The sequence below is a fragment of the Serinus canaria genome, chromosome 12 (genome assembly GCF_022539315.1).
Source record: "Serinus canaria isolate serCan28SL12 chromosome 12, serCan2020, whole genome shotgun sequence".
In the NCBI taxonomy this organism is placed as follows: Eukaryota; Metazoa; Chordata; class Aves; order Passeriformes; family Fringillidae; genus Serinus; species Serinus canaria.
Window position 1 is genome coordinate 8,794,408 of NC_066326.1, and position 14,093 is coordinate 8,808,500.

General features: G+C 64.7%; 3 protein-coding genes across 8 annotated transcripts in view; 1 reads left to right on the top strand and 2 right to left on the bottom strand.

Moving 5' to 3' along the window:
* The window catches only part of QARS1 (glutaminyl-tRNA synthetase 1), a 79,497-nt gene that overhangs the window by 15,910 nt on the left and 49,494 nt on the right, over positions 1-14,093 (bottom strand). The gene's annotated exons all lie outside the window — the stretch shown is intronic.
* Positions 67-13,505, top strand: NDUFAF3 (NADH:ubiquinone oxidoreductase complex assembly factor 3). Of its 6 annotated transcripts, XM_050979231.1 has the most exons (8): positions 73-157; positions 226-2,629; positions 2,897-2,992; positions 3,188-3,304; positions 12,428-12,620; positions 12,707-12,773; positions 12,924-13,024; positions 13,153-13,505. In XM_050979231.1, the coding sequence occupies exons 1-8, from the start codon at positions 91-93 to the stop codon at positions 13,243-13,245; spliced, it is 3,138 nt and encodes a 1,045-aa protein (XP_050835188.1). In that variant the 5' UTR covers positions 73-90; the 3' UTR covers positions 13,246-13,505. The 6 variants fall into 6 exon arrangements, with proteins under 6 accessions (XP_030083998.1, XP_030083996.1, XP_050835188.1 ...); XM_050979230.1 differs by lacking the exons at positions 12,428-12,620; positions 12,707-12,773; positions 12,924-13,024; positions 13,153-13,505 and adding exons at positions 3,488-3,606; positions 3,687-4,743; XM_030228138.2 differs by lacking the exons at positions 226-2,629; positions 2,897-2,992; positions 3,188-3,304 and having other exon boundaries at positions 67-157.
* Positions 4,863-9,009, bottom strand: DALRD3 (DALR anticodon binding domain containing 3). The gene is given in 16 exon segments (XM_030228133.2): positions 4,863-5,452; positions 5,661-5,729; positions 5,947-6,060; positions 6,167-6,225; positions 6,314-6,437; positions 6,543-6,625; positions 6,938-6,996; positions 7,095-7,165; positions 7,289-7,411; positions 7,509-7,567; positions 7,789-8,060; positions 8,143-8,432; positions 8,560-8,729; positions 8,732-8,779; positions 8,782-8,802; positions 8,805-9,009. Coding segments are annotated over 16 exon segments (1,797 nt in total). The 5' UTR covers positions 8,920-9,009; the 3' UTR covers positions 4,863-5,332.

Sequence of the window (14,093 nt, forward strand, 5' to 3'; positions counted from 1 at the left end):
GGCCGGCCAATGGGCGGGGGCGGGGCCGTGCCACGTGGGAATCGGCCAATGAGCGCTGAGGGGGGCAGTGGCGGGGTTGATGCGGCCAAGATGGAGTCGGTAGCTCTGGTGGCGCCGGTGACAGCGCTGGAGTTCGCGGGGGATGTGCTGCTGGCGGGTGAGCGCTGGGACCGGAACGGGGCGGGCGGCGGGGCCAGCGGCAGCGGCTGACGCAGTGTCCCGCAGGTACAGGCCCCGAGGTGGTGGCGTTTCGGCTGAGCGGCGGCGGGCCAGCGGCGGCGGCGGGCCGGCGGAGCGTGCTGCGTGAGGCCAGCGTGCAAGGGCTGCGGGCCGAGCCGGGGCCCGGGCCGGCGGTGCGAGTAGCGGTCTTCGGCGGGCGCTGGTTGGCAGTGCTGGCGGTGCGGCGCGGCGGAGCGGGCGGTGGGCCGCTGCTGGCGGTGTGCGGCGGCGGGACTGCGCGCGAGCTCAGGGCGCGGGTTTGGGAGGTGCGGTGGGCAGCGGGAGAGCGGCTGGCGCTGGCGCTGGGCGGCGGAACCGTGGCGCTCTACGAGTGGTGGGGCGGCGGGCGCTGGCTGCAGCAGGCGAGCTGTGGCGGGGCCGGGGCGCTGCGCTGCGCCGTGCTGGCGGGAGTGAGCTGGGGGCGGCTAGCGCTGGCGGCCGGCACGGCCACGGGGAACGTGGTGGTGTGGCGGGCGGCGGCGGCGACGGCCCCGCAGCGTCAGCTGTGCGGGCACCGGGGCGCGGTGCTGGCGCTCTGCTACGCGGCGTCGCGGGGGCTGCTCGCCTCCGCCTCCGAAGACCGCAGCGTGCGGCTTTGGGCCGTGGGCGAGTTGGGCGGCGGGGACGGGGCCGGCACCTGCCTGCTGGTGTGCTACGGGCACGGAGCGCGAGTGGCCGCCGTGGTGCTGCGGGGGCCGCTCCCGGTCAGCGCCGGGGAGGACGGCGCCTGCCTAGAGTGGGACGGCGGCGGTGGCGTGCGGCGGGCGCGGCGCGGGCATCGCGGGGCCCTGCGCGCCCTGGCCGTGCGCCCCGCTGGCGGCCGCGTGGCGACGGGCGGCGACGACGGCGGTGTCCGGCTCTGGCAGCCCCGGCGGGAGGCTGCGGAGGCAGTCCCCGCGGTTGCGGCGCTGGGGGCCCGGGAGCGGCCGCGGGCCGTACTGCTGGTGGGGCCGCGGCGGGTGCTGGTGCTGGACGAGGCGGGCGGGCTGGCGGCATTCGAGGTGGCTCAGGGGTGCTGGACGCCGGTGCTGCACCCTGCCGCCAGCGGGCCCCGCGCCGTGCTGGCGGCCGCCACGCTGCGTGGATGGGACGAGACGCTCTGCGCCGTGGCCGGCGGCGACGGGCGCCTAATCCTTTTCGCCTTGAGCTGCCCCGGGGCCGCCACCAAGCTCACGCTGTTCGAGGGGGCCGTGCACGGACTGAGCTGGGCCTCCCATCCCAGGCTGCCCCCCGACACCGCTGCTGCTCTTCTGGCCTCTGGTCCTGACGGGGAGATGCTCTGGCTAGATGTCACCCACCGCCCTGGGCAGGCACCCTGGGTGCAGCTTATGGGTCGGTACCTGCTGCCCCCCTGCAAGCAGCGCTGGCACACCTGTGCCACCTTCTTGCCCCAGGAAGGGCTCCTGGTCTGTGGGGACCGCCGGGGCTCCCTCCTCCTCTTCCCTTGCAGCAGCTCCTTGGGGTGGGCTGCAGAAAGCACCAGCATTGTCAACGGTGTCACTGACTCCATTGTTGAGGACTCCAGCAATGAGCTGGAGTTGCACAAAGATGCTCTTCCTCTTGAGTCCCCACTATCAGTCCTCTTTGGACTCCATGGGAAGACAGGAGTTACCTCGGTGACCATCCACAGGGGCTACATTTACAGCACGGGCCGGGATGGTGTCTACCGCCAGCTCCGCCTGCAGGACCAGCAGCTGGAGGTCCTGCAGAAGCACAGGCCCTGCAAAGGGCTGCAATGGATTGAGGAGCTGCACTTCACCTCGGATGGGGACCTGCTTGTGCTGGGCTTTCACGCTGACAACTTTGTGGTGTGGAGCAGCAGGACCAGCGCGAACATCCACTGCATCCCCTGCGGGGGTGGGCACCGCTCCTGGAGCTACTGCAGCAGCCCCTTGGCCGAGGTGTTTGCCTTTATCAAGTCTGGGGATGTGATGCTGTACCACCGTGAGGCCAAGCCCTGTGAGCAGCAAGTGCTGCTGGCATCCCTGCACGGGCGGGAGATCACCTGCGTGCGGCGCCTGGGGGCCGTGGAGGTGCCCGGCCAGGCCACCGTTAACGTGTTTGTCACTGGCAGTGAGGACACCACGACCTGTGTCCTGGTGCTCAGTGAGAACTCTCGGGCAGCTGTGCCCCTTGCCCGCCTCAGTGACCACATTTCCAGTGTGAGGGCGTTGGCATTTGCCATGGGACCTGGAGATGAGGGCTTTGGTGATGAGGGCTTGTCTGCCCTGCTCTTCTCGGCAGGCGGCCGTGCACAGATCGAGTGCTACCGGCTGCTGTGCTCTGGGGACACAGCGGCTCAGAGTGCTGTGGCCTGCCAGGTCATGCACGTGGCCTCCCACCGGCTGGACAAGCATTGGGAGCAGAAGAAGAACAGGCACAAGCTTGTCAAGATGGACCCAGAGACAAGGTGATTGATGATCAGGGACTGCCCAAGGCAGGATTAGTTGTGCTCACAGTCTGGGAGGGTGTTGGGAACTGCACGGGCCTCTGTGCAGCTGCGGGTTCAGCTGAGGCAGACAGGGCCAGCATGGCTTCGTGGGTGATTCCTGGTTTACAGTGCCCTATGGGCCTCAAGGGGCTTTTGGTGTTAGGGAAAGGCTCAGGGCTGCTCTCCCGGGCCACCCACCTCCATGGGGCCCCAGAGGTGTTGGTGAATGTTTTGTCTTTGCTGCAGGTACATGTCCCTGTCAGTTGTGCCTGGGACGAGCACCAAGCAGCTGCCAACACCCTGGAAATTCCTGGCTGCTGCCTGCAGCGATGGATCAGTCCGGTGAGGAGCCATCATGGGACCTGACAGGGAGAATGGAACTGGTGATGGCAGCAGAGCAGGCTCAAAACAGGAGGCTGCTGCCATGGGATGTGGCCTGCTCTGAGCTGGCCATAAGACAGGACATAGTAGGAAATGGGGCAGTGGAGCCAGAAGCCCCTACTCTCCCACAGCCAACTGGCCTCTGCTCCATTACAGGATCTTTGGGCTGCTGGAGGCTGCTCGGAAGTTGGTGCTGGTGGCTGAGTCATTTCACCACCAGCGCTGTGTGCTGAAAGTGGAAGCATTCCTGCACACATGGGCTGGAGGAGAGAGGTGAGCCCTGAATGCTGGGCTGCAGTCGTGGGCTTGGGGAGAAATGTCTGTCCTTGCAGAGTGCTGGCAGCTTAGCAGGCAAAGGGAGAAGTTAATCCCTGGGGGCTGTTCTGCCACTTCCATGGATCTTAGTGGGGACCTCTGGGCTGCAGCCAGAGACTCCCTCTACACACCCCATTCTAGGAGGCACCTCCTGTGCAGTGCAGCCACTGATGGCAGCATTGCCTTTTGGGACATCACCGGCCCCATCATGGATGCGGCAGATGCCCTGCACCAAGCAGAGGGAGAGATGCAGCCCTTGGGTGAGTTCTGCTGCCCAGCAGCTTTTCTGCTCCCTCTAACAAAGCGAGCATTGCTCTCCTGACCGAGCCTGTTCTCCCAGCCCTGGAGGCCCCGCTGGTCACAGTCGTGGCCCACAGCTGTGGCGTGAACAGCCTTCACATCCGCGAGACACCCGAGGGACGGTACCTGGTGGCCAGCGGCAGTGATGATGGCTCCATCCATGTCTGCCTGCTGGAGGTAGCCCTGGGCAGGGGCGAGGCCACGGCAGGGACCTGCCTGCAGGTCCTGGAGCGGGTGTCCAGGCCCTGTGCCCATGCTGCCCATGTGACGGGGATCCGGGTGCTGCGGCCAGACCTGCTGCTCTCTGCCTCAGTGGACCAGCGCCTGACGCTGTGGAACCGCTGCCCAGGCGAGCTGGTGCCCCTCAGCACCACCTTCTTCCACGTGCCTGACCTAGCCGAGCTGGACTGCTGGGAGGCGGTTGAGGCCGGGGGCGAGCTGCGGTACTACTGTGTGCTCTGTGGGCAGGGCCTGGAGATGCTGTGTGGCACATTCTCCTCCAAACCTCCTCCACAAGAGGCTCCTCAGTAATGGGGCAGGTGTGTGACACTTCCAGGTCCCCGCATGCATTCGGAGGGCACCCTGCACTTGGGCTTTGCCCATCACTGTGGTCCCTGCCGCCAGCCTGCACACTCGTGTGTCTTGTCCTGAGGGGACAGGCATACTTTGCTCCTTTAGGCACATGCCAGTTGTGCTCGAGGCCAGTAGTTTCTGGGAAGAAGGCAGATGTGATCCCTCCGGACAAGCCTAGGGCCTTCCCCATGCAGTAAAGAAGTGGGTCTGTTAGCCCCCACTGCCCAAGAGCAGATCTTCCTCTGCAAGGTGTGAAAGACCCATGTCAGCTTTCCAGTCTTGGTCTAAGAGAGGAACCTTGCTTGGGAGGACACTGAAGATATGGCCCAGCCCTGGGAGCTTGAGAGCAGCAGGAGGCCAGGAAGGGTCAGGGACTGGTGTGACAAATGGTGGGCTGCAGCTTTGTGTGTCCACAGAGAGCCCTGTGTGACAGTCCTGACCCTGCAGAGCTGAGGATGGTTCTGAAATGCACAGGGACACTGATCCTCCACAGCAGCACCTTTGTGGCATGGGGGGGTAGCTGGGCTGCCCACAAATACCACCCCCCTCAGGCCAACTGGATTTTCCCTGCATTAGCAGCAGAACCCAGGACAGTCAGGCTGAAGGAAGGAAGGAAGGAAGGACAAACATGAGGTCAGAGACATAGAGGGGTTGTCCAGCAACAAGTGTATTGGACCCCAATACTGGGGTGTAGCTCAGAGCCCAACAGGAACCAGGAGCCTGAGGAGCTCCCTGCCAGCATGGAGCACCTTTCAATAAAGTTTTGAGGGAAGTGAAATTGGGATTTGTCTGTCTTTGTGGTGACTGGTCCCTGCTGCCACCTCCCCAGTACTCCCAGCCCAGCTTCTGGGGTGCCACAGGAGCTCTTTTCCCTTCTACTAGTGTGGATGTGGAGGGGCATCCATGTCCCACACTAGACACAGCTGCAGAGAGCACAGACCAATCCCCAAACACCACGGACCATGGGAAGGGAAATGTCTCCATGGGGCTGAACTGTGCCTTGCCTGCCACTGGAGCAGCCCTTGCCTTGCCAGGACAATGTGCCCTGTTCTCCCCCACAGCGTGTGGTGTGGAGGTGACTGTCATACCATGGTACAGCTCTTCAGGGGTGGCTCAGATCTGGCTGAGAGGAGGGAGGTGCAGGGTTGCCAGGGCACTGTGGAACACATCCCTCACTGCTCCCAGCAGATGGAGGCGAGCAAACATCTGGTCAAAGAGATGAGGAAATGGCTCCTGCAGGGAGAAAGGCAGCTTGAGCTGGTGGTCAAACTGCCCCTTGAGAGGCTGGCCCTGCAGGCACTGCTGCCTGTGCTCCTTTGGAGGATGGGACAGGGGCCCATAACACTCCTAGCACCATTCCCCACATAGTTGCCCCCCAAAAGCAGTGCAGCCCCAGAAGAACTGTAGGGTGACAAGGCTGAGGCTGGGACACCTAACTCACCCCCAAGATGTGCACCCGGTTGTAGTAGGAGCTGAAATCCATGCTGAGCTGGATCAGGAACTTGCACACCTACAAGGCAGAGACATTCTCATGGCACAGTGAATTCTGGCTGGCCTTGGGCCCTCACCCACCCCAAGCACAGCAGAAACTGCCCCAGGGGCATGGCCATCTCTCAGCACTATCCCTGTGTTGTTCACTGATGGGCAGCACCTGCTGGCATGGAGCTTTGCCCTGGGCTGGGACTGCTGGAGCAGCACCAATGGATGCCGTGGCACATGGCACTTACTGTCTCTGTGTTGGCAGTGATCCGGATCCCCTTAGAGGGTGGGGGCAGCTGTGCTGCCTGCTGCAGGACTTCGGGGAAGGGCAGGAGATAGTTGAAGAGCAGGAGCCATTCACCCTGAAAGGGATTAAATGTCTAAAGTGTCAGATCCTCCTGGTCCAGTAGCATCCATCACCAGAGCGGAGGGTGCACAGATCTCCCCATTCCTCGTCTCAGCACTCACCTCTTCTCGGAGGCAGGAGAAGTTGAGTTCAGACACTGGTGGCAGAGGTGGATATGTGCCTGGAAAGCAGAGAGATTGCTGTGCCCAAAGAAGCCCTTATGGCTCCAGAAGTGGCTGTCAGAGGAGGGTGGTGGGGCTGGTGCTCACCCTGTTCCACAGCCCGCTGGAAGGTGTTGAAGAGCGTGGCCAGTCGGGCACAGTTGTACATCACAAAGGCACCACTCTTTGTTCCCTTCGTGGAGATGCTGTTGTTCTCCAGGTCCAGGGTGATCTGAGGGCAGGGAGAAGTCATAGTCCAGGCTGCTCAGCATAGCTCCACTCCACTCTTCCTTCCCACAACCTGCCAGCCCTGGCTCCATGCAAGCTGCTGTCCTACCTGACTCCGGTGAGCAGTGCTCAGCATCTCAAACCTGATGGCAGCCACTGTCAGGGTATCAATCACCTCTGTCCAGGCCTCATCTGTGGAAAATGTAGGTGCCATCATGCACAGTTTGCTCCATTCCCATGTACTGATATCCCCAGCACCCAAGCACGAAACCTCTGCCAGGACCAGGCAGTGGTTGAGGACCACCAGACCACCAGCCCTGGCTCCTATTGGAAGGGGTTGCTCTGTGCCAGTGCCCTGGATGTTCAGATGCCTTCCCAAAGCAAGGGCAACACCTGGCTCGATCCTGGAGGGGAGAAGGAGCATCCTGCAGGTACAGGATGGGACTCATGGGAGCAATGAAGATGGGATGGAGCAGCATCCATGCATGGAGCCCCAGCTCTCACCTTGTGCAAGCTCCCCATACTTTATCACAGAGGCTTCATACATCTGGCGCTTCCGGAGCCTGGGAGAAACAGACAGAACCACCTGCTGTGGGCTGAGCTGGCCCACAGGGAGCCGTAGCAGCAGAGAGAGCAGCAGGTGCCTTGCACAGCGACTTACTGGAAGTACTGGTCTGCCCCAATGGGTGATGAGGGGTTCATCACCTTCACTGGCCCACAGACAAGGTGTTTCTGAAAGACAGAGGCTGAGGCTGAGGCTGGGAACTGAGTGAAATCCAGCCCTGTTCTAAACCTAGAGCCAAGGATGGATGCTGGGGGCCACACTGAGAAAGGTTAGAGGTTCCTCTTGCTCACCTGCAAAGCTGTGTGGGCTCCGGGATCCAAAATCCTCCAGAGCACATCCAGCTGCTGCTGCTGGAATTCCTCCTCACAGTTCACCACATGCACGATGCTGCAGCAACTGCTCTGACCTTTGGCCTGCAGCAGAGCACAACAGGGAGCTCAATCTTATTGCCTGCCAGAAGGAAGGGACACTTGGGAAGTGAGAGGCAGGCAGTACTGTGGGGTCACTCACTGGGCACTGCAGAACAGCTTCCTGCAGCTCAGCCAAGGACCGCAGTATCCTCTCTGTCACTGAAAGAAGGAGGGACACACAGTGGGACACAGGGTTCTCCATCCCCCACCATTGGGTCTGCCCCAGGCTCAGACCAGACTGAAGGAGAAGAAGAGGAGCAAGCCATTTGTGTCCACCATCCCATCTTATTTTTGTTAAAAACAGCTGAAAGGAAACAGGCCTATTTGCACCCATTACACCCCTACTGCCACACCTGAGCTGCTGTACATGTGAGGCTCACCAAGAAGCACATCGAGATTGGGGTCGTAACCCAACAAGCCCTGCTGCTCCACGAAGCTCTTCAGGTGCACCTTACAGATGACACCCTCGGCTGTGCCTGGCCCCTGCTCACAGGCTGCAGCACAGGGGCACCGGCCCAGTGCTGCCTTCAAGGCCGAGATCGCATCAGTGAGGGCCGAAACACCGGAGCCGGAGGGCCAGCAGATGCGGAGCTGCCGCAGGACGTCCCAGCTCCTCTCCTCGCTGAGGGCAGGGACCAGGCGGACGTCGACCCTGCGAGAGAGGGCGAGGCAGGCGCTGGGAGCGGCGGGCGCTGCGGCGAGGGGCAGAGGCAGGACGGGCCGGAGGCACTCACCCTTGGGCGCGAAGCAGCTGGGCCACATGGTCGGCCAGCAGGACGGAGCGGAGGTGGCGGGGCCGCAGGGCAGCGGGGCTGCGCAGCGCCGGGCAGTGCAGCACCACGCAGCCCGTGCGCGGCCCCGCCGCGGAGGGGGGCGGGCCGGGCAGAGGCCCCAGCAGGCGCTGGAAGGCCTCGGGGCGGTGCACCTGCACCGCCAGCCCGGCCGGCGTCTGCCGGCAGACCCGCAGCGGCAGCACCGCCGGGCCCCGCAGCGACGGCACCGCCGACACGGCCTCGGGGGGCACCTGTGGGCGGAGGGCGAGGAGCGGTCCGAGCTGTACGAGCACAGGACAGCTCCAGCCCCGGCCCCGTCAAACCGCTCCCGCAAATCCCCGCTCCCGACCCAGCCCTGCCCACGCCGCCGCGGCATACCTGCCCGCCGGGAAAGGCGGCGCTCAGCGCGGCCCGTGGCGCCAGAAAATCCCGGTGGCGCAGGTTGCGGGCGCCGTTCTCCTTCACCCAGAGAGCGGCGGGCCGCCCCAGGGCCCCGTTCAGCGCCCTCAGCGTCGCCGCCACCCCCGGGCGGCCCTCACCCATCTCCTCGCCCATGGCGCGCTTTCGCCAAAGCTACGGGAAGTGACGTCACGTCTTTCCCAGAAGGCCGCCATGTTGGGTGCGGCGCTCCCGGGCGGCCATCTTGGTGACGGGCGCGTTAGCCGGGCAGGGCGGCCATCTTGGGGGGACGGGCGCGGAGCCGCCATAGTGGGTGTGGCGGACGGCGGGCGCCGCCATGATGGGTGTGTCAGGTCAGGACCATAGGGCTGCAACCAGGCACCCCGAATGGCCCGAGAGGGTGTCAGTACCGCTCAGCGTCAGCCCAGGGGACCATGGTGTCACCCTGAGGTATGTAGGAGTGGTAGCCATTCTTCTCCAAAACCGGGGAGCCCAGACCTAAAACCCTCAGGAACTAGGCGGGAGCAGGAGCCAGAGGCGGTGACGGGGTCAGAGGCCTGGGCAGAAATGGGCAGCCCGGGGCAGGGAGTGAAGCGCAGCCAGGGGCATGGCCCAGCCCGGAGCACAGCCTGGTGGTCCCTGTAGGGAACAACAAGGGGCCCTGGGAGCAGATCCAGCAGCCTGAACTGTGGTGGGAAGGGAGGTTTGGATGGGCTGAAGTGTGTGAGGCAGACCCCAGCTGTGGGCATGGTATCACTGGCAGGCCCTGGCTGGGCAGTCCAGCCTGTCCACCATGAGCCCCAGGGCTTGTCTGGACTCTGACACGATGGCTGAGGAACATCAGCAGCACACGTGTGCCTGCGGTAGGGCCTCTGCGTGGCACAGCAATGAGTAGCTCTGGGTGCACACCCTGCCATGTTCTCCGGGCCTACCCCAGTGGGCTGCTCTCCTGTCCAGCACATGAGCAGTGTCCCGCTTATCAGCCCCAGAAAGAAGGAAGTGGAAGCGATTAGATCTCGTCATCGTGGTCTTGATTACATCTGCAGAGCCTGAGCTGCTCCACAGCAATGGTGGAAGCACAGATCTGACAGAGAGCTCACACTGCTGGCCAGCTCCCTGACAAGTGTGCCAGTGGCTGCCGAACCAGGGACAGGGCAAGGGCCCAGCACACCCCCAGCCCCATGGCACCAAGCCTGACTGACAGGGAGGAGGAAGCGCCAAACCCCACCACAGCACGGAGTTAGGGACCTCCCTTTCTGCTGTGCCCTTCCTGCCCTCCCCAGTAAGGCAGGTGGTGGTGGGGGGGAAGGAAGGAGCTCTGCCCGCAGGGCCCAAACCGGTTCCTCCAGGGCTTGTGTGGGGGGGGGGAAGGGGGGGGGAGCAGGGTGAGGGCAGATCCTGATGCATGGGTTCTTCCAGGAATCCAACAACTGGCTTTGGGGCTCCTCAGGCAGCTCTGGAGCCCCAGGGCTGCAGCCCACAGCCACTGAGAATATGCAGCCCCAGGGCAGAAGTGAGAACATGTCCCCCAGCTGTACCATGGTGGGGTGCTCCCTGCGCCACCCACAGCCAAGAGGTGATCTGAGAATTGCTGCTCACACCAGACCAACTGCTGACTGTCCGCAGGGCAGGAGCTGCCCAGGACCCCTGCCCGGCCAGGGGGACTTGCTGGACCTTGTGTCACCACTCAGGGTGGGTCCAGGCTGGGTCCGTCCACATTCCCAGAGCATCCCGCAGGCCACCCACGTGGGCCCGGCAGCGCAGTGGCCTGGGGAGGGCTCTCGGAGGCGCCGAAAGAGCTTTGGAAAGACACGACATCCCCGATGGCTCTCTGGCTGCTGGCTCAACGGGAGTGATCGTGTCATTCCAAAGCCATCTCTCTCCAGGGGCTGGATCCTGCCCACTCCTGCAGGCACTGGGGTGCTGCGAGGGCCAGGGAGAGCCGGCATGGGCAGGAAGTTTGGCAGTATCACAGCCTGCACCACCGCCGTGCAGGGGACCACATCCACCCTGTGGCCAAGCAGCCATGCTCCCCATACTCTCCCAGGAAGCCAGCTGCTATTTTTAGCTGTTGGGGGCACAAGAAACAGAAGAGCCCCCCAGCCCGGGGCTGAACCACGAGGCTGGGCACCGGTGATCACCCATCCTGACATCACCCTTCTTCCAGTGTGGCCCCAGGCGCTGCCCCAGCCCCGGGAGGGGTTGCAGTGGGACACGCGGCTCTTGCCCAGCACGGGGTGGTGGACAGGGGCGGCGGGCGTGTGCGGCGAGGCGGTGGCGGGAGCGCGGGTAACGAAACCCCAGGGCAGCTGGGCACAGCGGGGACAGCTGCTTTTGGGATTCCGTTGCCCGCGCTGGCGCCGCGGAGGGATGGGCACGGGCACCACGGGCATGCCACCCCGAGCCTGGGGCAGTCGGTGGGCCAGGAGGGAAGAGGGTGACTTACCGGCGGGGAGCGGGGCGGAGGAGATGAGTAGAAGCCGCCGCCGGGCCGTTGTGATCGGGGGGGGCCGGCAGAGACCGGGGTTGTGCTGCCGGCTCCCCCCGCGCCGCGGGCTGGGTGCCAAGGGGAGGGCGGCACGGCCGAGCCAAAAGGAAACGGCTCCGAACAAAGCCCCGGTGGGGCTGGAGCAACTGGTGCCAGCCCATCAGCCCCCGACTGCGCCCGGAAACACGAGCCGTCCCCGAGGGAGGGCACCTGCCCCGGCACCTGCGCCTAGAGGCGGCACGGCCCGGCCCGGCCCCGCCGCTGCCAGCGTCTCAGGCCCTCCGCCCCGGCGAGGAGCCCTCGGCAACGCCACGGGGGGAACTCAAACGGCGTGAGGAACCCCACCGGCCCCGTGCGGAGCTCCCGCGGTGTTGCCTGGGAATCCCTGGGACCCTGCGCTGGCCAAGGCTGCCGGCTGTGGGAATTCCTGATGCCTCCGACACGGCACGGTGGCGGGAAATGCTCCGCCGCCACTGCCAGGGAGCTTCCCCTACGGCTGGCCCCGGGGGCTGACACAGGTGGGGGACGTGGGTCCCCTGTCCCAGGGCACCTCTGAGCCCGCAGTGCCACCGGCCCCACGGAGCGCGGCAGGAGCAGGGGGGAGGGTGCAGCGGGAGGTCCCGGCGGCGGCTCCGGGGGTTCAGTCCCGACTGGCAACAGCTGCCCGCACGGGGAACCGGGGCGCCGTGCCGAGCCTGGGGCAACCCTGGGGCAGCGGCGGGGCTGGGCCAGGAGCGCAGCCGAGACCGGGGCCCGCTTCTCCCGCCCGGGGAGCCGCCCGCTCCCCTCTCACCTCCGGCCCCGCAGCCTTCGGCACAGCAGCCCGGGCCGGTCCGCAGCCCCTCCCGGCGGCAGGGTCGGGGCGGCGGGGTCGGGGAGGCTCCAGCGGGGCACCCCGCTCCCGCCGTGCCGCTCCCGCCCCGCCACCGGCCGCTTTCGGTTTCGCTCCGGCGCCCACCTGGGCTCTGCAGGTCGGGGCGCGCCCGGGCCCGGAGGCGGCGGGTGTGTGAGTATCGCTGCCCTCCCGTCCCTCAGGACCTCGGGCGGGAGGACCCCGAGGGCTCCCCAGGAGCCCCGGTCCGATCCCGCTCCCCCGGTGGCGCTGTCCCGGCCCCGGCCGCCGGGGGGCGGTAACGGCGGGGGCGGGGCCGTCAGGCGGTTCCGGCGGTGTCGCGGCCATGGCGGCGCTGCGGCGGCTCGTGCCGGCGGTGGGGCGGGCGGTGGGACAGGCGGCGGGCAGGTACCGGCACCGGCAACCGCCGCTGCCCTGCCACCGGGGCAGGTGCCTGTAGGATGGCGTAGGGTGTCCGGGAGGTGTCCGTGGGTCCCCCGTGTCCCAGCTGCTTACTCTCCCCGCAGAGCGCCGTGCCGGGGTCACCGGCTCACTCCGGCGGATGATGAGATGTACCAGCGGACACGGGTGATGGTCCTGGAGCCGGAGTCCCCCAACATCATGTTCATCGAGAGCTACAGCACCCGCGGCTTCACCATCAGCGGAGACCTAGTGGTGGGGCCCTGTGCCGTCCTGCCCCGCAGCATCCTCCAGTGGAACGTGAGTGCCCGGCGGCGGGGCGGGGGCTGCCGGTCGCCACCGCGCGCCGGGGGCAGCTCCCCTCAACGCCCGCCGTGTCCCCGCAGGTTGGCTCCCACCGGGACATCTCGCTCGAGAGTCTGTCGCTGTTCCGGCTGCTGGAGCCCCAAATAGGTACGCGGGGCAGGAGTGGCGCGGGCTGCCCTTCTTCAGGCTCCTGTCGGGGTGGCTGTGCGGAAGCCATTGGTACCTGCAGGAAGGGCAGGTCTGGGCCGAGGCAGCTCGAATGCTGCCCTGCCCATCCTTGTCTTGCTCTGGTTGCAGAGATCCTGGTGCTGGGCACAGGGGACAGGGTGGAGCGGCTGCACCCTGCCATGGTGAAGCAGATGCGGGAGTGCGGGATTGCTGTGGAGGTGCAGGACACGGTAAGAGTGAGCACAGGCAGCACCCCATTGAAAGGAAGGGAAAGAGGGAGGGGGTCATGCACCATGTGGGGAGGGGCCGAGTGCTTTCTGAGGCCCAGAGCTTCACTCACTCCCTTTTCTATTCACAGGCGAATGCATGTGCAACCTTCAACTTCCTAATGAATGAAAGGCGCGTGGTGGCTGCTGGGCTCATCCCCCCGCGGGGCACCTACGGGGTGTAGGCACTGCCTGCCATGCCCGTGGGCTGAGTGGTTCCTCCCCTGCCTGCCTGAAGCCCCTGACAGTCACTGCTCCATAGTGAACTGTGGAGCTGTTGGCTCAGTGATGGCTCTGCACACAGGAGGGATGTGAAATACATGGGCTTAGCTCTTCCCTGCAGTCCCTGACTTGGCCTCCCTGCTCAGTCTGGGCTGGAGACTGTAGGGGACAGCAAAAACTTTGCTGGCAGCACTGCTCCCACAGCCCTGCCAAGGTCATGCCCCACACTTTGGCAGCAAGAAGCTTCACCTGAGGGAGGGTGAACGCTGGTGGGGTGAGCTGTACATCCCCAGGCACACCTGGAGCTCTACGAGGAAAATATATGTAAATGGGAAGTACAAGAAATTGTATGGTGGTTAATGCACAGCACATTGAGGCTGTAACAAATCAAGGGGGCATGTGCTCACCTTGGGCACTGGGCAACGTGTGGTGGTGGGATGCCATGTGCCAGCAGCTTCCTGAGCACAGCCAACACAAGCAACTAGTGTCTCCAGCTGGTGCTGACCTGGCTTGGGCTCTCCAGTGGAGCTTTGTACCACCCCAGCATGGATGTCCCTTGAACAGTGTTGGTCCAAGGGTGTTGCATCCCTTTTCATTGAAGGCTTAAGCTCCAGCAGGGGACTTGGAAAAGCTCCCTGTCCTGAACTGGATGGTTCATAGCTGCGGATGTCACCTCTGGGGAAGAGAGACATGAAACCTAATGGAAGCCTCATGTATTGAACTCCACCTTGGCCTGCAAAGGCAGGGGACACAGCTGCAAGGTTTGGGTGGCTTTGCTTAGCAAGTGTATCACAGGTAAACCTGTCAAGCC

Bases quoted from the DNA above. Each gene is read 5' to 3' on its own strand.
- NDUFAF3 (XM_050979230.1), top strand. From the start codon at position 91: ATGGAGTCGGTAGCTCTGGTGGCGCCGGTGACAGCGCTGGAGTTCGCG. The intron at 2,630-2,896 runs GTGATTGATGAT...TCTTTGCTGCAG, and splicing joins AAGATGGACCCAGAGACAAG to GTACATGTCCCTGTCAGTTG. The intron at 3,607-3,686 runs GTGAGTTCTGCT...CTGTTCTCCCAG, and splicing joins GGGAGAGATGCAGCCCTTGG to CCCTGGAGGCCCCGCTGGTC.